General features: G+C 40.5%; 1 protein-coding gene across 1 annotated transcript in view; it reads left to right on the forward strand.

The window, feature by feature from the left end:
- The window catches only part of LOC127351354 (SH3 and multiple ankyrin repeat domains protein 2-like), a 224,346-nt gene that overhangs the window by 176,841 nt on the left and 20,777 nt on the right, over positions 1–26,728 (forward strand). Inside the window, exons 18-23 of the mRNA XM_051378830.1 lie at positions 19,762–19,897; positions 21,088–21,168; positions 21,287–21,295; positions 24,266–24,289; positions 25,337–25,375; positions 25,978–26,090. Coding sequence (XP_051234790.1) covers positions 19,762–19,897; positions 21,088–21,168; positions 21,287–21,295; positions 24,266–24,289; positions 25,337–25,375; positions 25,978–26,090 — 402 coding nt within the window. The remainder of the gene's footprint in view (positions 1–19,761; positions 19,898–21,087; positions 21,169–21,286; positions 21,296–24,265; positions 24,290–25,336; positions 25,376–25,977; positions 26,091–26,728) is intronic.

Here is a 26,728-nt window from a genome sequence, read left to right on the forward strand (position 1 = left end):
CACATTACTGTAACATAAGGCTGCCTGGTAGAGAATGTGTGAATAACTGAAGTAGGTCAAGATTCAGGGAAGTGTCGAGGGTGCCAGGAAACTTGATTGATGCTGAATCCAGTTAAAGGATCGTGTTTTTCTTTGTGAATGGCGTTAAAGTGAGTGAAATATTATTCTTATTGTTCCTTAAACAGAGTTTTTTGGCGTGTAGTTTTATGTTGCTCCATAACAAACCTCTATATGACATGCTCTGTGTTATCTGTTGTGGATCTGGTTCTCGTTTCACAAAAGCAGTCTGTGAGAGAAACGCAGATCACAAATGGTGGCAGTGTCACGTTTTGATTGTCACTTGCAAATTGCAGATAAATGTGTGAGTCCTACTGGCCTTCTCATGCATGTGTCACAAGTACAGTGTTTGGTATGATTCGTAAAACGTGTCAAAATAAACCAAAGGAAATAATCTCAGGTTTCAAATTGCAGCTCGCATGCTGCAGATTTACATCACAGAGACTGTGTCAGCCAAACATATCTGTTTATTGTTTCTGAATGAACCAAACAGCAGCTGTAAGAGGTCTAAATAAAGCCTATATCTGGTTCTGGATACAAGTACTCAAGAAGCCATTACAACAATCAGTGAAGAGAACAAACTGCCCCACCGCTGCGTGGCCGAGCCGGGCTGGATCCAAAAGGGAAGATCACAAAAAATAAATGCAAACTAATTAAGTGTTGGTTGTTTATTCTGTCCTGTGGTAGTTCTAATATAGTGGGGATGCGGTTACCATGGCAGCCGGTTGGCTCTACTGTATATTCCCTTTACAGTCCCACCAGAGGACCTGCAGGATTCAGCTGTTAAATGGATTTCCAATGAAGAGACAAACTCTCCATCTTCACGTGTCCTTCACATGTGAAGCAGGACAATTTGTACATAATGGATTTCCCAGTACTAGTAATAATATTGCAGTAATTATATTGCCTCCCCCAGAAACGAATATCTAATTAAATAATAACATTTCATTAATAATATTACAGTTAGTATTACCCAAAAAATAACTATTTAAAACATACTTTTGTTCCCCAGATCACCGAGCAGAAGATTCAGTAGCTGGAAATATTCCAATTACTTTGATTTTAACAAATAAAACAGGACAGCAGGCGACAAACAACAAAGAACCAATGAAGCTGAAGATTTTCAGACATTCTGTATTCTTGGGAAAATACCGGTCTCAGGCATCAGAAAACCCCCAGGTAAAAAATAATGTGCAAGATAGACTATATCTATAAATAACAGTTGTTTAAAAGGTTGTGTCCCGTCATCAGTTTGAGCCAGGTGTGCTTTTCATCTAACCTTTAATTAAAAACAAACTAACTAACCGATGGAGGCAGCAGTAGACCAGCGACTCCCGTGTTGTCTGAGGTGAAATTACTGTTTTTATTAGAGGAGTCTGGTTGCTTTGAACAGAGCCTTAAACCGGTTTCAGTTCAGTTGAGAAATCGCTCCCCTCGTGTCCAGCATGTGTTGTGATTTGTCTGTTTGTACCTTTCTCTCTAAAGTCATTCAAACTACCACAGCATGGACTGTCCTCATCTCATCCATTCAGATTTTCACTTCCTGCCCTCCATCGGAATTTCACGTGTCATCCACGAGGCTGCAAACAAGCTATTACTGTTGGCAGGGACTAATATGTAAAGTCATGATATTACTTTTGAAAATACTTTTTTTTAGTATTGAGCCCAACAATGTTCCCCATACAGAGTATCATCATCACTCTGAGCCCCTCCTGAAGCCTCCTTTTCTTCCTTCTTCAAACCGTATTTTATTAAGTGGAGCTGGAGCATCCTCACAGATGATGGATGCTGATTTATATTCAGATCAAGATTTGAAGGGCAGGAACAAAGACTGGAAGCCCAACAGGACCAGAGAGAAGCCATTGACTCTCACAAACGATTTGGTTCAAGTATAGCTAATAAATGGATTGAGGACTGGTATCTTTCTTATCTTCCTGCCATTTATTTCAAAGTACCCTGCCAACATTTTTAAGTTCTAGTAGAGGTTGTGTGTGTTTGAACATCTGTTTTTGTGTTCGCCAGAGTGCACATGTGCCCTGTTTCCCTTCCGCTGTACATTAGCAGAACATATCCATTTGCATGCATGATTTAGGGGCTTGGCTAAGCATCAATCTTTCATTTCCTCTTACAGCTTTGGAATCAGGATGCACGCATGCATTTTGTGCACTCGTACACAAGCACTCAAATCATTTGCCTAAATGTGTTTAAGTGGGTGCTTGTCGTAGTCCCCATCAATAACCGCCATGCTTCAGCAGTCTGCGCCTCATATCAATACAGCTTGTTGACTTTGAGTAAGTGAGACGAGTCAACGAGGGGAGCCTCCTGCGGTGGCGCGTGACGAAGGAGGAGAAAGACTCGTTATTGATATCGTAATCACCTGTTTGCTGCACTCGAAAGGCCAAAGGTCGGGAAATTACAAGGTCAGAGGGGATTCTGATGACGCAGACTCCTCTCACAGACGTACATAGCTCATATCTTCGCCTAGTCGGCCAGTAAAGGGTGTGCTGCAGCAGAGCAGCCAGGGTTGGTCCCCGGGGCCGCAGTAGGTGGTCGGTCATCATAATTGCGTGGTGTCCTCTGGAATGGTCTCATCGCTGCTGATTAAGCCGAAGGCCGGGTTCATCGTAGGACGCGGTGGCTCATTTTCTCTGCCTTCATGGTTCACAGTACCCGCTGTGTTTGTGCACGTTGCAAAACCCTTGTGTTGCTCTCAGTGTTTATTGGAGATTATTGATCATTTCTGCATTTACAAATCAGCCTTTACTCTTGAGCTGCATCTGGTTCATTTGTTCCTTATTAGAAATGAACTTGTCCCACATAGAGATATTTCAGTACCATTTTTTTCCTCCCAATACCGATACGTGAACCAATACCAATGAACTATTGTTTTTTACCAAGCATACACTACTAAGACTGTATGGTTGCTATCAATGTTGGATGACCAGGTTAGGTCAAACCCTCTGTCAGATTCAGAGTAGTCATGACTTCAGTATCCTGGGGAAAAAATGGGAACTGCTGGGAAGTAGCAGAACTGATAAATTACGTAACATTGGATCGACCCCACATTTTGGGCCATATCAGAGGACTATCTGATACTGGTATCAGTATCAGAACTTAAACAACCAAAAATGACAAAACCTTTTTTTTTGTTGTCAGATTTAAATCAGATTTAGAAAATAACATTGTGCATGCAGCCTGAACTGATGATATGTGAAAGTACAGGAAAAGGAAAAATTTTGACAGATAAGGTTCTTTCTTCTTCTAGTTTGTTTCCCATTTGTTCCACTACATTCCTCACTCTTTGGCAACTTCTTTAATTATATTTGATGAGTGTGCACAGCTGTGTTTTGTTTTTAAGAAGCGACAGAACGAGTTAGAACTAAAAGAATTTAAAAAGAATAATGAAATAAAGCCAATGTGATGGCCAGTTTCCTCATAGAATGAGTCAGCCAACACACAGGGGAAACTGGTGTTTCTCTGTCGTTGTCTACACCTCCACTGTAGTTCCAGTTCAGACAACACTAACCGTCCCGGGGATCCACTATCACCAGGAGTTTTCATGTTTTTCTCACCCTCACTAATTTCAAAACGGCTAGATCGCCTCTTGAAAAGGTTAAATCCATTACACAGCTTGAGATAATATTTCCTCTGCTTCATTTTCTTTGTCTGTAAATGTGAGAAGAAACTTCTAGACACTGACCGAAACAATCAAGCAGTGGTCTCGGCAGGACGCTTCAGGGATTGGTTACAAAAGAATTGGGACCAAGATTGGGACTTCTGGACTTGGGATTTCTGTACTTCAAATACTGATATATCTGTATTCTGGTTATTATTATTGGTTATTAATTAATCTACTGATTAGAACTGAATGAACTAATTATTAATTCTATATATTATTTCTTGGTCTTTAGACCATCAGAAAATAGTGACAAATCAATCACAGTTTCTTAGAGACTGACTAATAGTTTAAAGCACAGCAATATTGGATTAACTGTAATTTAGGACTAGGAAAGCTGCAAATCCTCACATTTTAGAGACTGGAAGCTTTTGGAAGTTCTGACCATCAACTAATTGATTGATCTACTTATTGTTTCAGCTCTATATCCGTTATAAACCAAAATCATCCGATGACATCCGTTGAGTTGGGTTTCTATAGCATTTTATCAAATCTACATCCAGTATGGAAGTCATTTATTGGATCTATATCCTTTTAAAGGAGCAGTGTGTAGGATTTAGTGGCATTTAGTTGCAGATTGCAGCTCCCCTCACTTCACCTTCACTCACAAAAACGTGATGCACCTATCTAGAGCCAGTGTTTGGTTTCTCTGGGCTACTGTAGAAACACGGCAGTTCAACATGGTGGCCTCTGCAGAAGAGGACCTGCTCTAGGGCTGCCAAAATAATATATAATCCTGTGGTTCCTCTGTAGATAAAAACGGCTCATTCTAAGATAACAAAACACAATAATTCTTATTTTCAGGTTATTATACACCAATGAATATTATATTCCATTTCTGCCAATAGATTCTCCTAAATGTTACACACTGGACCTTTAAATCCTTTGAAGAATCCTTTTGGGTTCAACTATGTTGAAACAGGCTGAGAGCATATAAAAAGATCTGAGTAGTGTCCTGAATGTTGTCCACAACTAAAACCTGGAAATGATAAGGTGTGAAACTGACATAGCTCAATAATAGAAATAGTTTGTACACTTTATTTTACACAAGCTCTACAAGCCGATTCAATTATTGACATGATATGAATGAAAGTTGAACTGATTCCAGCTCACAACCCTGACGTGATGCAATAAAGTACATCGCCACACTGTCGACCTCACTGAACTACAAAGCACAGTCCTCTCTCTGGAACTACAGAGTGGAGCTCCAGAACGGATCCTTGGCTGAGTACAGACACCGGCTTGCACAGAGCACATTAACCAGGCAACAGCCAAAAGTTTCATTCAGGCCTTTTGGCAAGTGACTTACAGCTTAATTATTTACAGCTGATGTTATCAGCCGCCGGTGACGTTTGGCATTTAAAGCTGCAAAAGCAACAGTCACCTGCCAGGAATGAAAAACCTGCTACCTGAATGTTTTGCATAACGCTGTTTGCTAACAGAAAACAGCAAAGAGAGACAAAAGATTCAGTGAGAGATTCTGGGAAACTAAAACTGGATCCAGAATCAAATATCAACCATGTTGATGTATCCATTGGGCTCAAGGATGGAAACTAACGAAATAATACAATAAATGATGGAATCATAATGTAAACCAGTTTTGTTGTGCAAACTACAACATATTCAAAACAGAACCTAGAAATACATACCAGTATGCCAACATAACATTGCTTCTATTTCAAGGCAAAATATTTTTGATAGTTATATATACCATAAACTGACCTTAAATACTTAATGTTTAAGTATTCAAAGAGATATTTCCCAACGTTCTTCAGTTTACTGTCAGAGGACTAAAGAACCTGGAAAATATTCCCATTGAGCAACTAAAATCAAAGAATTTGGACATTTTGTCTTTAAAAACTGACTTTTAACAGTTAATCTCTCATTTAAATACTTGCCGATTGGTTTAATAGTTGACAACTAATCGATTAATCGACTAATCGTTGCTGCTCTAGTTGTCAAAAAGCTACAGAGAGAGACGTTTATGTAGTGAGAGTATTTTACAGCCGTGCTTAAAGGATATATAACACGCATAAAAAGTTAACATCCTGTATAGTGTGCCTTCTGTTAATGTGTGTGTGTTTTTCAATGTATGTGTGTGCAATGTAGGTAGATGGTAGATAGAGTAAAGCACTTACTTTCTTATATAACACACAACTTTGGCCAAGAGAAGGATGTGTGACCAGTGTAACATGCAAATGCATCTGCCTCCCTGTGCCCCCAGGTGTGTGTGTGTCTGTGTGTGTGTTTGTTTGTGTGTGTGTGTGTGTGTGTGTGTGTGTGTGTGCTGCCTGCGTGTGTGTGTGTGTGTGTGTGTGTGTGTGTGTGTGTGTGCACTTGTCCTTCTGTCAGATCTCTGCCTGTCTCTGAGGGCTGCAACACAGCACACAACTGTCAGTTGTGCAGTGAACTAGCACAGGCAGTCCTCACCATTTCTTTCTCCAAAAGCTCTTAAAGAAGAGGGAGGGCTCTGTCGCCGCCGTGCAGCAGGCAGGAAGCTCACTGACTTTGTCTCTTAAAGAAAAACATCCAAAGTCTGAAACCCTAGCTGCTGTGTGCTAGCTTTGGTTTCTGGAATAAAAGGCTTCTGCGTTTGTGTCAGAGAGATTGTAAGCATATGACGTAAAACCTAATTTCCAGCAAGAGATTATAGTCTTCCACAGTGTATGAGATGTTTGAGGGATGTTATTACAATTTTATAATCATTATTGGTATTTAAAATAATACTACTCTTACAAAAATGTCACATGATATTTGCTTCTTCCCATGTGAACTGGACATTTTCACGTGTGTTTGGCTTTTTTCACCCTGTGTATTAGGATGTCTACATATGGAGAAAAAAATAACATGGCACATGAAATCCTGAACACTTGTATCTTCACATGTGAATTCCATATTTTCACATATTTTAAAGTTTGTTAAGCGTTCCCACGCGTCGTGGATATTTAGAGACAATTTTTTGATGTATTTTAGGAAAACTGTTGTTAATTTAGAATGTGGGAAAATTGGCTGTGGTAAGAACAGCCAAGCGTGCCACGAAAGCGACAGCTGACCACCGTTTGTGAGCAAACGCTGTCCTGTATTGTCAAGAAAAACTCCTGGAAAATGATTTTGTAAAAATAGTGGGAACCCTGGATTAGCAGTTTTACATGTGAACTAATGTTTCACATCTGGTTTTCCCATGTGACTTTTTCATAGGGTTAGGGTTGGGTAAAAATGGATACCTTAAATGTCCTAAAAATCAAAATGTAATGAAAAACATGAGAAAAAATGTAAAATCGTTGGCAGCATTCAGAGATGAAGCTGGAGTAGATCTTCTGTATCTGTCTAACTTGTGCATTTTGATTTATTTAAGATTTATTGTCACACAAATCTAACTAACAATACTTAATACTAGTGCCTAAAGTGATCCTCATTGAAGTAAAATGTACCTGTGGTCTGTTTAAACGCTATTTTTCTACCAGATTTGGCCAAAATCTATCTTTTCAAATGTCAATTTGTCTCTTTCCACTCACTGTGTGTCATCCTGAAGGCAGAAAGCCTTAAAATGCAGTTAAATATAGAAGAGAAAAGCAGCTGTGTGAGACCAGGGACACACACAGACTGTCAAACGTCTGCTTTCCCACTTTGAGTTTGTTGCTGTCTGACCTCATTTTTAGATTTTGGATTCCAGGTTGCATCATATTTTTCTGTGTGGACAGAATTATCTTACTTGAAATGAGCAGTTGAATATCTGCTAATACCTGCATCTGCGTGTTGAAACACATACCCCCTCGGTTTGGTGCTGGCATTAGGTCATCTCTGTGTGCTTGTGATAGGATTACAGCCATTATTGCCCTTGACCCAGTTATGGCTGACTGGGTAGCCAGTTAAGCGGGTGGCAGCGTGGCTGACCAGAGGGTTAGAAGGCCAACTGTGGCAGGTTGTCTGCTTATTACAGAAATACAGTTTCCCTGAGCTGCTTTTAGTTCCCCTGTGATTTTAATCCAAACTGAGGTTTTACTTTTGTTCCCTGAGCAAATGTTTAAATATCATACTCTGTTATCATTGCTTATATAACTTTTTACCATCATTACTTTGCATAATTTCTTATTTCAATGACATAACAACTGCATGTGTATTGGTTGCTTCTTGTGTTTTTATTCTTGATATTGGTTAGTCACTTTAGGTGCTGTATCGATTTTTATGTTTAAACCTCCAACCGCTAGATAGCAGTGTTGTAAATGTAAACTGATGATGTTGGATGTTACAGGGACTGTGATAAGTACAAATGCAGATGTTCTAGTTAAATAAAAAAAGTACACTTTTTTTAATTCAGATTTTTTGCATGTGGTGGTGTGTTCTTTTTACTCCTAAAAATATATATATTTTTAAATGCAATACACCCCCTTGCTTACAGTATTGCAATATTTAGCTATATATTGAATCATAGCCCCTGTATCGTGGCAGGTATATTAAGGCTGTCTATTCCTATGTTGAACAAGAAGGTCTTTGTGTCCTCATCGTTAATATTAAAGCATTAATCAGATCAAATTATTGAGTCAAAAAATAACAGAATTCATCACAAGACACTTTTCAAACAGAGCAGGTCTAGATTGTTCGACCGATAGATATAATTGGGTTTCATCTGCATAACAATGAAAGTTAATGGTGTGATTCCTAGAATCAGGCCTTGTAAGACTTGAAAATGGGAAAAATCTGGCAATATCATACGTACCACAATACATGGTTTACGATTGCAACTTTTTGCAATTTTGTTGAATTTTAGGAAAACTATCACAGTATAAAAATCATAATGTACCACAATAAGCAGATTTTTTATAAAATATTGCAATTGATATTTTTCCAACTGCAGTTGACTCAATATATATTTTTGTAATTGTATACAACATCCCATTAAATCACACAAACTCTGATTTATCTTCTTCCTCTGTGTCATAGAGTTCCATTATTGTCCAAAAACTATTAAAAACATATCAGTGAGCCACACTGTTGCAGGCGGTGACATGTTCCTCCATGAACACACTCTAGTTTATTTTGACTCAATCTCACATCCACCGTCCTGCTGCCTCAAATACTCACTAGAGCACCAAATGTGGATTCATCCACTGCTGAAAATAGTCCACCTAACAACACACACACAAACACACAGAGAACATAGCAGAACACAGAGCAACCATACAGCTATGACAAGGTTCATAATACATAAGGAGATTTGAGAATAAAGCTGTAGTTTTTAGAAGATTGTAGTAACTTAATACAATAGAGAAGAGCACTTTTGTTTGTGGTGATAAATATTTTGTATTGTTAGACATCGGTTTAGGTAGAATAATGTAATATTCAATATTTAGATGTTGAAGAGAACACTTTGAGAACACCCTTGCTTTATTAATATTAACGATTTCCTGCTGAAAGAGGATTTTGGGATGAGATCATGTCAGAATATGAATCCATGCCGACATCGCATATTTGATCAGAGGAATGGGATCATTCAAGGACTTTATTTATTAGAATTTTTATATGAAACTAAGGCTTTTTAACTTTCCAGGAACGCTCATCACAACATAGATGTTTGACTCAAGGTCACTCTGAGGTGACTGCAAGATAAAGTGGCTATATTATGAGCCACTCAAAGTTTTCATCCTGAGACCTCGCATTGTATAGAAAGAAGTTGGCCTGCAGCTATTACATTTCCTGTTTTCAGAGTTTCAATGAAAACCCACAAGAGGAAGTGTCTCTGTAAATATAATATAATGCTGTGGGAGTGATAAAGTAGACTTGAAATCACATAGAGGAAAGATAATAGAGAAGGAAGTGTTCAGCTCTTCCCTTCGGCCCAGTGCAGCTTAGACAGATGGCCTGTGTGTGTGGAGTTCATATATACATGTTTGTGTGTGCTTTTGCCAGTCCATTTGTGTTTAGTGTGCTTTCTGCAACCAGGCGTGTGACTGGTGAAGGGTTTTCTGCAGTGATGTATTCCTCCTCACTGTACAGTTTATTGCCAAGGTTGCATTTGCAGCGTTTGTCACAAAACAGCCAGAGACTAAGAAGTCCATCTGAGAGACAGAAACTGGGTTTAGTGTTTATGTTTGATTGTTTTTTCACTTTCCTGGGTCAGAAATCTACTTACCTACTCTACTTAATACAGAAAGAAGAGGAATGTGAAATGATGTCTTCACATGGAATAGTTTCTCCAAAATCCATTTCCCAGACAGTGTGGGTTTTATCCCAAATGTAAGGGTTCCTGTTTTAAATTGTATTATATATTTTGGAAATGTCATCCTTATTAAAAGGATTAACGTTAAGAACTGAGTATGTTCGGTCTTGAGAGGGAAAATCAGAAAAATATTTATTTATTTGTGGACCTGAAGACATCTAAAGTGACAAATCTGATGTTTCCACAAACATGTGTGGCTTTTTATCAGACTGACTATTGTCTGACATGACATGTGACATGCCTAAGCCTGGTCAAGGTTCATGTTGGTCTAATACTGTGTATTGATTTTTGTTGTGGGAACCCCACTGCTGCTTCAGCCTTGGGCTTCGAATGTGGAAAAGAATGAAGGAAGTCCTCCATCATCATCAGTTCCCTTCAGCTACTTACTCCCTCCCCACTTTAGCACTGATCAATACCTCTCAGTTAAAGTCAGGAATCTTTCACACATGCAGCTGTGTGTTCACCAACCCCACAAGTCAACGCACATATGCATAGACACGCACGGAAATCACATGACATTCAGTCTTAAAATAACACAGAGTGGAAGCGTTGTTTCCTATAAATAATTTATTTATAGGTACAGCGCACAAAGAGCAGCATGCCTGAGCCCACGGAGCTCAGGGAGCTGCTCTTTATTTTTAAAACAACCACAACACAGCCCACTGTCAAAATATGGCAAGAGACTAAAACCTTTCAAGATGGCTGCACTGGGAGGGGAAGGAAATGGGGGTGAAATTTTGGCGAAGCAGTCCATTGACAAAAAAAGAGAGCTCAGTATCAAATTAAGTCCCCACTTAATGATGAATGGTACAATCCACCACCCCCCAAAACACCGATAATATTCTCAGCACCACTCCCACCTCCAGCGGTATCACACAGCAACTGTCGCCTAGCAACCGGGAACATGTTGTGCCTTACTGTGTACACAGTGATAATGCAGCTTTTAAGAGTAAAGCTAAGCGGAGACTCTGGAGACAGAGAGTCTGAAGTGTAGTTTGCAGGAGAGTGGAGGACAGAAGGGACGAGGCTGGTGAGGGAGGACTCAATCGGTGGCCCAGGCCAACCTGAGTCTGAAACCTCCTTGGTTTTCTATTTCGTCTTCAAGGGAACTCAGAGTTGTTAAGTAGTTGACCCCTACTTTCGTGAAGAGGAACAAATTTCCTTTAGTCTTTATCTCTAAACCCAACAGGAGGCACACCGCCGCCAACCTAGAACCAGGTTTCTGCCTCCTAAGGAAGTATTTCCTTGCCACTTTTCACCAAGTACTTGCTCACAATGGGAACTGCTCTGTAAGAAAAGTGTCCTGAGATAATGTCTGTTGTGATTGGCGTTATACAGTGTAAAAAAAATGTAAGTAAGCTGAATTTGTTTTGGGGACCTGTACTATTGCGATATGCATATAATTGATCCTTCCTAATTCCCGCCCCTTTAGCTCATTGCTCCAATGACAATGGAGCAAGCCTTGGCCACCTTTCTCATTTTCTGTACGTACGTGTGCTGGGCTCGTCTATGTTATTCTAGAGATGGTTAACACTAGAGTAGTTTAGTAACTACTAGTTAGTTTGTAACTAAATCAGCTACTAAAATTAGTTGCACCACGATTACTTGGGACATAATGTAAAGTCATTACTAAGACAATCCACCCCTCACTTCCTGAAACAAAGGGAAAAACTGCCAACAAGAACCGGAGTAGGGCCAACCCTGAGGTCTGTCACAAAAGCGACACATATATCACCTTTAACTTGTAATTGTACAGTGTGAGCCCAAACAAATCAAAGATGTACGACTGAGGAAAACAAACAGTACTGTAATGTGTCTGGCCTTGTGTGTCAGGGTGAGTGGGTGTGAGCTCAGGGCGTGATGCACACGTGGGTTTGCGCCTGTCGCTGCTTCGTCGACTGTTTAGATCTGTGCCAGTAGGGCAGAGCGGTAGTTAACGCTATGAACTATCCATTAGTGTCCTCCTCTGTGCTGCATGAGAGGCTTATCTATTTCTGTTTGGCCATTGGCTGACAACTCCGTCTCGTGACTTCTCTCCGGTGATGACCTGGACTCCCGCAACCAGCCGACACATTCAAATAAAGACGACTCTTTCAGTCAGTCTGTCTGTGTCCCCTGGGCTGTTAGTCTCTTATATTGCGTACGTGCTGTCGGAGTGTATTTCAAGAGGGATTGAAAATGAGTGAACCTGACCTTGTGTGTGTGTGTGTGTGTGTGTGTGTGTGTGTGTGTGTGTGTGTGTGTGTGTGTGTGTTTCGAGGAAAATTCATACATTATGGGTGGAGTCGGTGTGCTGGTTCCAAGCAGGCCACCACTGAAGGAATTGAGGAATACATGCAGAGTGTACGTGTGTGTGTGTGTGTGTGTGTGTGTGTGTGTGTGTGTGTGTGTGTGTGTGTGTGTGTGTGCCCTAACATGTGCTCTCATCGTCAGTTTGATATTCAGCCACATGATTCATCAGAGTCAAGACTCTTCTAAGTAGGACTCTGAGTCATCAGAATAAAACTCCTGTCTCTATCTCTCTCCATCTTCCCTGCCCCCCCTCATCCTATTTCAATCCTCTACTTTATTCTTCTTTATGTTTTCCTGTGTCTCTCTCTCTCTCTTACGCACACACAGTTTCTGTCTGTATATTTCTGTATTTAATGAGCCTGCTTTGATGTACTCCAGCTTCCTACAAGGGGAAAACACACACGCACTGAATTCAGAGAGCTCTTACCCAGCCCCCAGTCTTAGATGCAGATCAGCTCCATGTTTCAAATGCTGATGAATGCTGCTCCTTTTATGTGTGGGTGAAGGTATGCAGGCATATACAGGTACATGTACATGTACATGTCTGTGTTTGTGTGTGTGCGTGGTTGCATGTATGTTTCATTGCATTTCATCACTTCTTTTTTTACTGCACAAATGAAGGACATATATTATTGACGTATTGTTATTTTGTGGTTAAATGTCTGTTTTATATCTGTCTTTATCTTTTGTATTTTGCCCTGATTGGCAAGTCAAAAGAGTTAAAAATGAGTTACATTTGGTTAAGAAGTGAGGGATAAATGAGCAAGGATGCACTGATCCAATCTGTTAGATCAGGGTGATACTGACCTTTCTAAGCGGATTGGGTATCAGCCATGACCGATCCACATTAAAAACAGTTTGTTCATCAATGTCATTATGTAATTCAGTGTTACTGCAATCAGTCACAATCATAAAGTCACAGTCGACCTTAGTGCCAGCAATCCCTTACCTCATGTTGCCTTAGATTAGAGCCTGACTGATGTGTTTTTTTTTCAGGCCGATACCATTTTAAGGTGAAGTTAGGACCTGCTTCATACTGAAATGCTGCTGACACTAAACTTTACACACATACTCTTATACATAAAGAGATTAATTTGTTTGTTCCATGGAAGAACAATGGACACATCACTAAAAATGGGTCAGATTTAGAAAATCATCTACCTCGAGCTGTGTAACCTGTGTCTTCATGATATAAACGGCCATATTAATCATTTGATATGTATGATATTGAAGAAGACGAGGGGACAGACCAGAAAACGCTCACACTGGTCATTCATTTTGTAGGACTGTTTGGTTTTCTTCCACCACAGAGATCTGGTTGGATCATGGAGTGAGATCAAGAGCCCCCGTCTGCTGCAGCTTCCCCTCCGTATGCTTTTATAGCCGGGCTCTGGGAAAGGATGAGGGTGACGTTGTCGCTCTCAATGCTCTAGATTTTTCTGACCCTCAGTACGTCTCCACCTCGTCCCCATTTCTCTCACCTTTTCTGAGAAAGTTAGTTTTTTTTTATTGCTGACATTAACTTTCTGTAGCCTCTCGAGCCTGGCTGACATTTATCCTTAGTTTTATGTTCACTCAATGTTTCACTTTGAAACTACCGGAAGGTTGTATTTAGAAGTTTGTATTTTAAGCGGAGCAATCCTGGGACAAACTTTTTAACAAATAAGCCAATATTAAACAAATTTAAACTCTCATACATAAATGCAGAGTTTAAGTTAACTTGTGCTGTGAAAGACCCCTGAATCAATTTGAGCAGTGCATCAGGTTCCCGTTGGAATCACAGAATTCACCTTTAATAGTGAAACTGATTAAAAATAACAGAAACAAACACCTCATTTAAAATGTATTTAAAGAACATGACCATAACTTATTCAAATAACCTGAAGCGGGCTTTGTTGTATCTTTTATTCATTGTTGTCCTTGTTTTTAAGTGCTTTGTGTGTTTTTATGAAGTGTGCTGTGCTATATGTGCAGTATTATTGTTCCTGTTTAATGTATGTTATGTGTCTTCCGTATTGGTCGACTGATTTGTGGCTAAAACAAAGAAAAGTCATGAATTATTCCATTATTCCAGGTACAGTACAATGTTAATGTGCACTGTCAAACTCAAACTCTTAAGTTTTCAAATGAACAAATAAAAGATAATTTACTTTTCTTCTTTCATTTTTTATACACTTTTTTTTCTTCAAGAAATATGAATCTTTAAGTTTTACAAACAAAATAATCTCTATTTCATAATTTAATATATATAATTGATATATGGTGTAATTACATTTTCAAGCACCCAAATAATGAAAAGTCGGGTTCATGGCTGTTTTTAAAATAACAGAATTTTCTGTTTTTAAAATTCGCAAAGATTTACGTTTTCTCAAGAAGGAATGTAAATTATTTCAACAAAAGATTAGAGTTTGACTTAAAATTTAAAAACTTAGTGAAGACTGTAGACAGAAAATTCTACATTTTCTCAAACATTGTTTTTACAGTGAAAGGTCTGACTTGTAGACAAACATGAGGTTACGTTATTTCTGTTTCTGAAGAGAGATCAGCTGACCTCTGTCGGCGCCTCTTAACCCCTCCCCGCCTGCTCCGACGGGCTGGATTAGCGGCGTGTGATTTTAGCGCGCGCCTGCATACGGAGGTCAGATTATAATTGATTAATCAGATTGTCAGCGAGTGAAGGAGGAATATTTGTGTGAGATGAGATTGAGTGATCAGACAGATTCAGGGCTGCCTGCGTTCAGCTAAATGGGCCGGATGATGCTTAATGTTTTGGAACTATTATAATGGTTATGATAATGATAATGGCTTTTGAATAGGCCCTTCTGCTTGATCTGACAGAAGAACGGCTTTTACATGCATATTGTATCAGAGGCCTGATTTCTTTGTGTGTTTTGCATCTATATGTGTGTGTGTGTGTGTGTGTGTGTGTGTGTGTGTGTGTGTGTGTGTGGCTATTGATTAAACTGTTAATGTTCAGCCATAAAGCTGCTGGTTCAATGCTGTTTTTCTCTCTTGTAGTTATTGGTTCAGGCACCATTATGGCAGTTTATGGCCTTCGGGCTTCATCTCTCTTTTTCCTTTTTTCTTCCAGCCAGACAAAGAACACAGTTTTCAATAAATCACACACGTGTCATATGTGTGTCTGTGTTTGATGGTGCATTCACACCAGCAACAATTACTGTGGAACCAATCAATATCACTAATCGTCTGCATGTAACTGATAGCCGGCGCATTGATTTGCACCTTGACGCCATCGTCTGACTACCACCAAGGGTGAATTATTTATTTATTTATTTAATTCCATATTTGTAATGATTAAAATAGACAAGCAAAGAAAAAAATAATAAAAAAAGTAAATATTTTAATTAATCAGATAGTTTGTGTTTATAGCAATTTTTACTCCCCTGTTGCTTTTCCTATTTTTTGTCCCTTTCCTATGCTGTTTAATGGTTAATATTAGTAATTATAATTAGTATAGTTTACTTCCTTTTTCTTTGTAGTAGGTCAAACTGATCATCTGAATTTATCAAATTACTGTATAGTGAATTTCTTACCAATCGAAGACTCAATAAATGATCTCAAACCTTCAATAATTGACATCTAACCTGAGGTTCAGTAAACCAATCAGCCCAAAGTCCAGTTCAGAAGTCCAGAAGCTTTAATTGCCTCCACTGTAATTATAGGTAAAAAAATATCATCTACTGATGTATTTAAATTACTACAGTTACATTAATCTTATTATGATAAATGTGACAATGTATTACAATATATATTTTAAGTTGTTTGACATTAAAGCTTGACTTAAAGTCTACTTACTACTTTTGGACCTCCTCTTACAGCTTGCCTCAGGAGATGGAGTTTGCTCAGTTGTCATTGTGTGACCTTCAGACCTGCAGTCTGAGTGTTGCAGCTAGGGGGCACTATAGCATGAAACAACAAGAGAAAGCAGACCCCTTCTGTTGTGGTCGACTTCGGCTCTAAACAACCACGACTGCTCAGTTTGATGAAGCTCGGGCTGAACACATCTGCATGCATCTGCATATAGAGTCTGTCACTTCTTCATTCAGACAGGAAAACAGAAATACCGGTCTGATCAGCTCTACATCGCCCCCATGAGGACTGAGGTCTGTTGTTTGCAGTGCTGTCTCAGAATATGTGTTGCTGTGGAAATAAAGCTTTGATTGAGGGAAAGAAATCAATTTGGTATTGTTTGGTTGAAGCAAATAATTATGTACGATTAATTTATTGACCAATGACACAACCAAGTGTTTGTAACCTCACTTTGTTACCTTCCCGTAAGATATTGAGTACATTCACTGCTGTTACAGCTGGGTTATGTTATGTGTGCTCGAATACTTGCATGGACCACATTTGAGGCCTGAGTGAGTCGTATATGGGGGAAGATCAACACCTCTGTCTCTGCTCAAAGATAGTCTTTGGCACCAGATGGCTGCCGGTCATATTTAGGACACATAATGACAATAAAGCTATCTTTGTCCTAGATTACACCTCTATGTAAAGTATGTAAAAAGCTTTTAAAATCTGCAGACAGCTGAGATAAACTACAAACGTTTATTATACTCTCTAGTTGCTTCCTCCTTCCAGATGACAGAGGAAGCAGTTTTCAGACCTGGTGTGCTTTAGGTCAGACTTTCTTCTAGGTTTAGAGAGAGATGTTTGGTATCAGGTTGGTGCGGTTGGTCATAGCTGAAGTCTTTATGCTGTGCAGCTTGTTAAATGCTTTATTTAAGCCAACCTAAAAGTATAAACAATAACCAAAGATGAAGTTAGATGAGGTTGCGAAGCAGGTTGTTGGAGTTGTTGTCTTCACCACCATTGCAGTCAGCTTCTCCCGGTTAGGATTCGTTCAGTGTTCATGGTTCAGGAGGTTTCTACCGGGAGCCCAATGATCCACAGAGGTCTCCTCCTCTCCAACACAAACAGACCCGCTGATTAAAACCACTAAACACACTGACGCCATCGACAGGCGACCGGTAAAACGCAGCGTTACCTGAATAAAATAACAGATTTCTCTGAGTTTGAACATTGTTGTTAACATTTGGGATAATGTTAGAACACAACTACTGTATTTTCCGGACTATAAGTCACACTTTTTTTCATAGTTTGGCTGGTCCTGCGACTTATAGTCAGGTGCGACTTATATATGAAATTTAACATGTTTTTGAATAATAATTCTGACATGAAACGAGGAGTAGCCTAAACATTACCGTCCACAGCCGCGAGAAGGCGCTCTAGGCTTGTGACACCCAGAGCCGTTATATATACAACTATGTTCAGAAGCGACACAGAGGACGAAGAATTTAATGGATGGTGAACATGCTACCGGTAACTTGCCTGTTGGACGCGGTGGCGTGTTATGTTAATTTCTGTGTGCTATTGTGTTTAACTTGCATTTCCTGATTGAATGTCTGTTCTTGGTCTTGGATGCTGTAAAATACATTTCTAAATGAGGTAGCCTCCCGAGTATTTGCTCTGCTGCCGGCGTTTGCCTAGACATCGCCCAAAATGCTTGATTGCATTGCATTCTCCACATTCTTAGCTAAATTTGCATGTATCACATCAGCATTTTTGTTCAGTGAATCTTTTGTAAATTGGCCGCCTTCATATCGCCCAGCTCACCTCATTTCACTCCTTCGTCTCCATTAACATTCCCGGTAGAATTCTCAATCTTTTTGGCCTCTATGTGTCCAGTTACATAGTCTCTGTCTGTTCTTGGTCATGGATTTTGTGAAATACATTTCTAAATAAATGCAACTTATACTCCGGAGCGACTTATAGTCCAGAAAATACGGTACATATAGAACATAGAGCCACTGTTTAATGAGGAAATGTTACAGATTACAGCTTTAATGAATAAATGTAACAGTAAATTCACTTTCACATTGTAACAGCTGACGTATAGAGAGACAGTCACTCAACCCCTAAAGATAAATATGCTCTCAGTTTTTTGTCATCATGTCGTGATCCTTGTAAAACACGCTCTCCAAATCAGTCTCACAACAAATCCAAACAGACTCTTTACTATGATTTTGGCAGAAGAAATTATTCACGAGTGTGTGTGTGTGTGTGTGTGTGTGTGTGTGTGTGTGTGTGTGTGTGTGTGTGTGTGAATCCATCCTTCAAGCATAGTTACATAACAGGGTGGAAATACAGAGCGGATTACATAAGGCTACCCCTATATGTGTCCGTGTGTGTGTGTGTGTGTGTGTGTGTACTGGAGTGTATCAGCGTACCTCAGCGTGTGTGATGGAGCACGACGGAGGGAACACGGGGTCACGCACAAACAGCTGTTGGAGCATTTCTCTCTAATTACCAAAATGTCCTCCCTCATGACGCCCGGCCAGCGTTTGTTAGATTAAAACCACAAGAGAGAAAATCAAGTCTTCCTCCGTGTGCGTCCAACCCTCCGTCTCCATCACCTCGCCACGCCGCCATCACGCCATCGTCCTCTACATTTCCCCCCTCATCCACCACTCTAGCTTTTCTGTTCCTCCTGCCATCCATCATCCCTCTGTCGCTGCAGGCCGGTCTCTCTTTCATCCCTCCATCTGACCCCCTCCTCCACTATTTGTCTGGAAGAAGAGAGGAGGGGCGGAGCAGACCGGAGAGGAGATGAGAGGAGCAGTTGCAGCAGGGCCCATATTAAATTAGACGAGCGGTAATGAGATTAAAAGCCATCCATGTGGGCATGTGTGTGATTGAAAGAGAAAGTATAAAATGTGTGTGTGTTTATTTGCACTGACGAAAATCTGATATGAGCGTGGGGGTGTGTGGCGTTTTGGGTACCAGCTACATTCAGATGTTAATATACGAGCTGTATGTGGCCCGCTGGTGTCTGTGAACTCTGCAGAGAAACACACACACTCACACACACACACACACACACACACACACACGCGCGTCGCCTTTAATTATAACCGGATTGGGGGTGAATTTTCAGCAGCTGGATTTTTTTTTTTTTCGGGGGGCCCACAACTTGTTCTGATTGTCTTTGAAGAGCGACTGTGAGGGCAGCGGCTGCAGCTCCCTCTCCTGCCGCCAACATGAATACTGCAATTATGAAGATTGGCAGAAGGACAGGAAGAAAGCGCTAACACCCTGCCACCATATTTGCATATCCACGGTCAGGTTCCAAACTGCTTTTTTCAGCCTTTTCCTTGAAGTCTACTCAGTGCGGTGTGCCATTATCTGCAGGCAGAATCAAAGGAGAAATCTAACTGTTAAAGTCACAACTGGTCTCTCAATATCCTGCACTCGACTTCGACTGTTGAGACCTCTGCTCAGGTCATGGTGGAGGAAGCTGCTCAGACCAGATTTCACCAGGAGAAAGGTCCTGACATGGTTGTGGCACTTTCTCTTTGGTGCGACAGTTTCAGAGATGGTTTTGTTGCCACTGCCTTGCATAAACATAGATAGTAAGTCCATGTTGTCAAATACCCAATCAAACTTAAAGGAATTCTATCCAATGAATGACTCCACTGTTGTGTGTTTACGGCAGGTCAACCAGGATAATGTGGTGAAGGTGGGCCACAGGCAGGTGGTCAACATGATCCGCCAGGGAGGCAACCGGCTCCTGATCAAGGTGGTGACTGTGAGCCGGAATCTGGACCCTGAGGACACGGCACGCAAAAAAGGTACAACAGCTGCTAGACTACACATTTAAGAGTGCTACACTAAAGAGCGAGATAGTTCCTTCCCAACACAAAGCCAAACGTGGATTCGCAGATAAAGTAAGGGGGATGAGCTTCTGGTGTGGAGCAGCAGGACACAGCTGTGCACTGTGTGTAATAAAATGGTGTGAAAACCCTTCTGCTGTAACAGTTGTCCTTCCTGTATTAAAGTACCAAAGACTGCAGTAAAGCAGTGTGCAGACTGATGATGTGTTATGTAATAATATCCCTCTGAGGCAGCAAGAAACCTGACTTACTCCATGTTCACAATGCAAACAACAAAAATAACACAGCACCAGAAGGTCACGTGTTTCATACAAAGCTGCTGGCTGTCAAAAGTCAGCTGTGGCGAACAGTTTTTTGGGGAGGATTAAGACAGCATAATTATAGCCTGTTGGTTGTTAGATTATCAGAACTGAACAATTCAAAACTTCACACACTAAGAATTAAAGGGAGCCTATGGAACCGGACACAAGTAAGAATTACGGTACAAAGGGAAATGCTAAAACACAGTGTAACATTAGCAGAAAGAGAAGAATTAAGTGTGGTATTCAGCCATTTCTACCTAAAGTTTGCCAACATTAGCTATGTAACACTACAGGAACAAGTAAAGCTGTAGCAGTGAAACCTGTGGGTGTATTAAAAAGAGCTAGGGTGTGTTTGTGTTATTCCTTTTTTCAATCTGTCTCAATTCAAAGTTTGAAATCACATTTTCATTCCCAACACCAGTTTTCTACGGCTTTCTGTCAGTCAAATCAGATTGGCTGTTCAGTATAAAGATTTGACTATTTGTTTTTTGTGTTTGTAAGTTCTGCACTACACTAAACTCCTCCATCTGCAGTTCCTGTGGTGGAGAGGTGGCTACATGGGTCTCATCTTTTATCCTACCTCACCTTTTAACGGCTGTCGTCATCGTTGGTGATGTGAAAGCATCAGATATCCACACGGTCATAGGCCTTTTCCACCGACAGGGAACCGTCTCCTAGTTTTTAACCATTTCCCGTCATACAAGCAAAATGTAACTCATGTCACAGTTCAGAGCGGTTGCTGCTCTCTAATTCATGAACACAGTGTATGAGAAACTGTAAAGCCACTTTATCTCTGAATAAAACTAAATGACATGTGTATTTTATGTGTCTCGCTGTGTCCCTCAGCTCCTCCACCACCAAAGAGAGCCCCCACCACAGCCCTGTCAATGCGCTCCAAGTCCATGACCTCCGAACTTGAGGAACTCGGTAAGAACTTCCCGGTTTGACTTCTACTCAGGATGTCATTAGGAAGTCTGTGTCTAACAACAGCTCTCTCTCTGTTTTGTTCTTTCTTATTCTCATTGATTGTTTAATCTCTCAATAGTGGATAAAGGTAAGCAGTTAATGCTGCATAACCTTTTGCCATCCATTTTGCTTAACTGCAACATCCATCGGCTCACACCGGCTGAATGAAGCTTTTGTTCGGCTAATGCAATTTAATTTTCATCATTTGATCACTTTGCTTTGAAGTTTTATTCTTTTTTTTGGCTTTCCCTCCCTCCTCATCTCCTGTCCTCCTTTGCCATTATGCATGAAGGAGTCTTACTTCTAAAGATCCCCGCACCCATGAGCTGTGGCTGTGGCTACAAGGAGCAAATAAGCCAAAAATATGACATTAGTGTGATAGTATTATCTTTGTTTCCTTGTTGTTATATCTCTCTGTGTGTGTGTGTGTGTGTGTGTGTGTGTGTGTGTGTGTGTGTGGTGGTCAGTTCCACTTCGAGGACCCTCGTTCTATTAAAAGTGCCCTGCTAATACCTTCTGACAGACAGGGCAGTCAGCGTTTCTGAGGCACACGAGCAGAGGGAGGCCACATCGGTGCTGAACAGGCCTTAGAGAGGAAGGAAGGAAAGAGGGATGATAGAAGGAGGGAGGGAGGGAGGTGTGAAGGCAGCACTGAAGGGAGGAAGCATGTGAGATAGAAGACTATAGACCGGTTGATGATCCTATGCAGCTGTTAAGATAATTTGAACTATCAGAAGTAAGATGTTATAAGAATAACCTCTAGAATCTGCGTCCTACTGTGCATTTAGAGCTCTTTCTGGTGGAGCGGGACGTCCGCCCGCTGAGCCCCGTTAATCATCAGGAGTGACGAGTGAATTTTAAATCCTTAATTACAAACCAGAGTGCCGACTCTTTTCCATGGATCTGACACCGTATGTCTATTCTCCATATGCCTGATCACCTGAACTTCGCCCTCCGCTACATAAGAGTAGTTAATATTATGGATATGATTTGGATTGTGATATTAAAGATAAAATAATTGGTTCCCAGGCAGCCTGGAAAACCTGGAATACATGGAAATTTAGAGACTTGTTTTCCAGTAATGAAAACACCTGGAAATTGATGACCAAATATCCTGTAAATAATCTATGTTGTCCTGGAAGATTTTAATTATATTATATTAAATGATATTCTAGCCCCTCACTTGATTGGCCACGTAAACCTGGGTGCGTATTTTGTTTGAAACTTGACTGGGTTAGATAAACTGCACGCTATTATACTTCAAAGCAGGTTAACCAGACATGGAGTGGAACAAACTGACCTTTTTGCCGTTGAGACATTGATGTTACAGTTCGAGGAAAACTAGTAAAACGTATTCAATTCGCTGGAGACTCCGTGAAAGCGAGTCAATACTAGGCCTACTGGTAAATTATATGATCGTATGTGAGCAAGTGCTGTCCTGTGTTGTCAGAAAACCTCTTAATGACTTCTTAAAAAGAGCGGGAACCCTGTAATATCCTGTAACGTGATGCTGCGATATTGTGTATTATGTGTGCAGATACATTAGTGGTCTGCAGGTCCTTTACTGGCACCTCTCTCACATAGCTTGCAGATGGGCTGTGAAATATACTTAGGCTGTCCTTGGGCATCCCGCTCCCACTGCCTACTGGTGATCTCGAGTAACCGCAGTGGGACCATATGAAAATAGAAACCATCCTCCAACCCTAACACTTCCTGGTTGCCCTCAGGAAATTGTTAAGCAAAGGTGGTAAGCCGCCCAGATCCTGACGCATCTGACGTCACATGATCAATTTAATTAGTAGATGACAGCATTCATTAAATACATGGCTTTTACTGTGTTAAAAATCTACTCTTTTCCCCTAAGGCTTCATTTCTAACTTCACTATTATGTTAAGTTGTAAAATTCAACATAGTTTCACTCTATACTTTTCTCATTGTCATCCACGACCCTTCTGCAGTGGCTCTATGCCCCACAAGGGGAGCCTGTCCCACAGTTTTAGAACCACTGGTGTAAAGAGAGTGAACAGTGAGGCTGTTGTCAGTGAGATAAAGTTGCACTGGATTATATGCATGTATCCTTTCCCAGTGAATCCCTCATGCTAACAGTAGGCAGGCAATCTAAATTCAGTACGGGAATGGCGTACTCCGCCACCACCAACAAAAATAAATATTTTATTTTGATTATGACTGAATGTATACACATCGAATGGCTACTGCAGAAAAAATGTTGACCATAAATATCAAAAATGAGGTTTAAGGATTCTGACTTTAACATCTCTTTTATTAAACACAGACAGAAACTCTACTTACTGCTGAAACAAAAAGTCGATTCATTGATTCGTCAAATTTGGGTTTAATTAAGCAGATTGAGATTCACTGGTTCCAACTTTGCATATGTGAGTGTTTTGGTTTGTTTTATTGTAAATTGGACCTCTGTTAGGACAACAAGCAATTTAAAGGTGTCACCTTGGGTTGTGGGAACCTTTTATGGACATTTCTCCCTATATTTCTTCATTATATAGATTTAATGGTTAATAAAAAATTAAAAAAACAGATGAATCAGTCATAAAAACATCATTAGCATCCGCAGCTAGATCGGTGTTATACACTACAGGATCAATCATTAGTAATTGCAGCTTTGTGCCCTGTGTCAAAGGTGTGCAAAGAGCAGGCAGAGAGATGAAAGGTGAATGAATAAATAAATGACAGGAGAGGGAATCCACTCATATTGCAGAAAATTGCTGACATAAAAATACGTCTGGTCAGCATGTCTTTCCTGGAGCTGCTTATTTGACACGTTTGCATTTCATTCTTTACTTGACACATTTATAGTAGTAATAGTATTGCTCGCTGTTTAGTCTGAAGAGCTTTCAGAGGAATGTAAATGCGCAACATCTGCAGCGGTAGGACAAATTGAAATAGATAAAAAATCCACAGAGTGAATACTTTTTGCAAAAATTAAACAAAGCTACAATACAAGTACACTTCTGTTCATCTTGGGAGAAGTTTTGAGTCTGTTTTTGTGCTTTGAAGAATCTTTTTCTGTCACCCCTTTAAGCAACTCTAAGGAAAAAGAAAGGTGGTAAGTTGCTGTAGGCATGTTTAAATCTGATCCACTATTTCCCCACCCCTGTGACTCACTGTGATTAACTAACACTGTTGTATATGTTGACGATTTATTTAAATATTTCTAGAAGAATTAGATTTTTCTGATGTTTGACTTTCAGTGAAATCAAATGGCGTTACACCCGTAGTGTATTTGCATGATTTACAATGTGTTTCTTTACAGATGTTTTGAACTTCACTGTGTTCTCAATGTTGTCAGTGCATGGTTTAATGTTGTAGTGATGTCAAACAGAAAGATGTTTAAACTCCTCTGTCTCTTGTTCACAACCACAGATGATTTGTTTCTTCCTCTTTTTGACGTGGATGCCGAGTTTTCCCGTTATTCACTTTTGAGCAAAAGGTGTAGTTCACCTCAGAGTGCCTCCTAAACCCTTCACGTAGGCAGAATCTGCAGCAGCGAGCCCACTTACTTACTTTCTGGGGGAATTTCAAGCCTCAGATGCAAAGGAACATAGCTGCAGACCTTTAATGAGGGATTACAGAACATTTTACTGTGTGTGTGTGTGTGTGTGTGTGTGTGTGTGTGTGTGTATGCAAACAACAAAACACTGTTACTGTATGTCAATGTTTGTTCATTTTACCTGACCTAAAAAGGTTTGCTGTCATGTTTCTTCATGTGTGCCTTATTTTTTTTCTCCTGTGTTGCAGGATGTGTGTAACCGTGTATATGTGTGTGTGTGTGTGTGTGTGTGTGTGTGTGTGTGTGTGTGTGTGTGTGTGTGTGTGTAAGGAGGGGGAGGTTTATTCCAGGAAATGTTTCACTCACAGATAGGTTTCCAGGGCAACCGTGTTGCATGTTGTCTGATATGGTGTAGCTGCAGTCCAATTGGGAAACGGATCGGAGAGAGAGGAAATGTGCATTTTCTTCTGTTTTGTGTGTTTTTGTGTGTTTTTGTGTGTTTGTTTTAGCTCTAACTCTAGTTAAGGTCATTGACGCTCCTTTCCTCCCCTTTCCTCCCCTCCCCAACTCTCCCCTTTCCCCACTCCTCTCCTCTGTGTGTAGATGCGCAGAAGAAGAGGATTGTTTTCCAAGTCACTCTAAGTAATCACTCCCCCAAATGCATGGAAGCTTTCTACATCCCAGACAGAGCTAGCCAGGGAGGAGACCCAGTGTGAAAGGCTAGATCAGGGCTAGCATGTAGCTTCTCTGAGCAGAACCCTTTAGGTGGACTCTGATCCGATGGCATCATCACACACCAGAGGGAAGTTCAGTTCTGCCAAATTTGCCGTTGACACCTTTCCCACTTTGCAGGCTCAAAAGACAATAAGACTTGAGAAAGATAACGGCAAACTTGACAGACTTCACATCCATCGCTCATTTTACATTTAATGAGGGAACGACCCTGAGAGTGGATGATGCTGCTGAGTCGGCTGTTTGAAAGAGCTTGCACGGCTTGCAAGGCTGGACACACCCGACACATTTCATCAAAGTCCTCCTGTGCGCCCCTCCCCCCGCCCCCCAAAATTTGTTTAAATGTTTTTTTTTGTTTCAGTTTCATCCGCAATTCAGTGTGGAAACACAGGAAAGGGTCACTGTGAATGATTAGCTTGCGTTTGGCCCGTGACAACCTTACCCAGGCTTTGCAAGTTAAGTCCCGCCCTCGCCGTTTGTGTTGCTCATTGTGGCTCGCTTTATCTCGACAGACAAAGTGGAAGAGATGACACACGCCCAGAAGACCTCACCTGTTGATATGAAGATCGCCACAATCAAACCACGCCCATCCAGTCGCTGTTTGGTTACGGCAGCTGATATGAATGTAAGTGAACAGAACTACATACACAGTATATAGTGAGTGGGGTCTTGTTTCAGTCTATTATATTAATTTTAAATGTGTTTAGACTGTTTTTGGCTGTATGTTTGCTACCTCCACAAATGAAGTACCTAAATACAATTCTGTAACACTTTACACTACAGATAGTTTGTAGAGTATTTGTAACATTTCAACAGCTTATTAGCTGAGATTCAACAACCATTTTCTGATTTTACACCACTGTGGTTAAGGTTTTTTAGGTTTAGGCATAAAAAACATCTTGGTTAAGGTATGGTCATAATCAGTGTCACATATACTCTAGAGATGTAAGGGATAATAACTAACGAGATGTCCATGAATAGACCTCTCGTCTGGCATTATCCCTCTTATACCATGGCCACTTGAAAAAGAAAAAAACAAGCTATGACTCAATTTCCCTGGTAACACCTGAGGGTTTGACTAATACCTGGAACAATAATTGCCATCCCATAAGGTTCTTATACATTGCATTGCTTAGATACCCCGTGGCAACGGGAGATATTTCTAGTTCCCTCCTCTCATAAAGCGCTTTGGCTCAGCTTTGAGCCAGAGAGCGCAGAACACACTTAGAAGGTTTCCTGTATCAGGGATTAATGGACACCCAG

Source organism: Dicentrarchus labrax, unplaced genomic scaffold (genome assembly GCF_905237075.1).
Source record: "Dicentrarchus labrax unplaced genomic scaffold, dlabrax2021, whole genome shotgun sequence".
Taxonomy (NCBI): Eukaryota; Metazoa; Chordata; class Actinopteri; family Moronidae; genus Dicentrarchus; species Dicentrarchus labrax.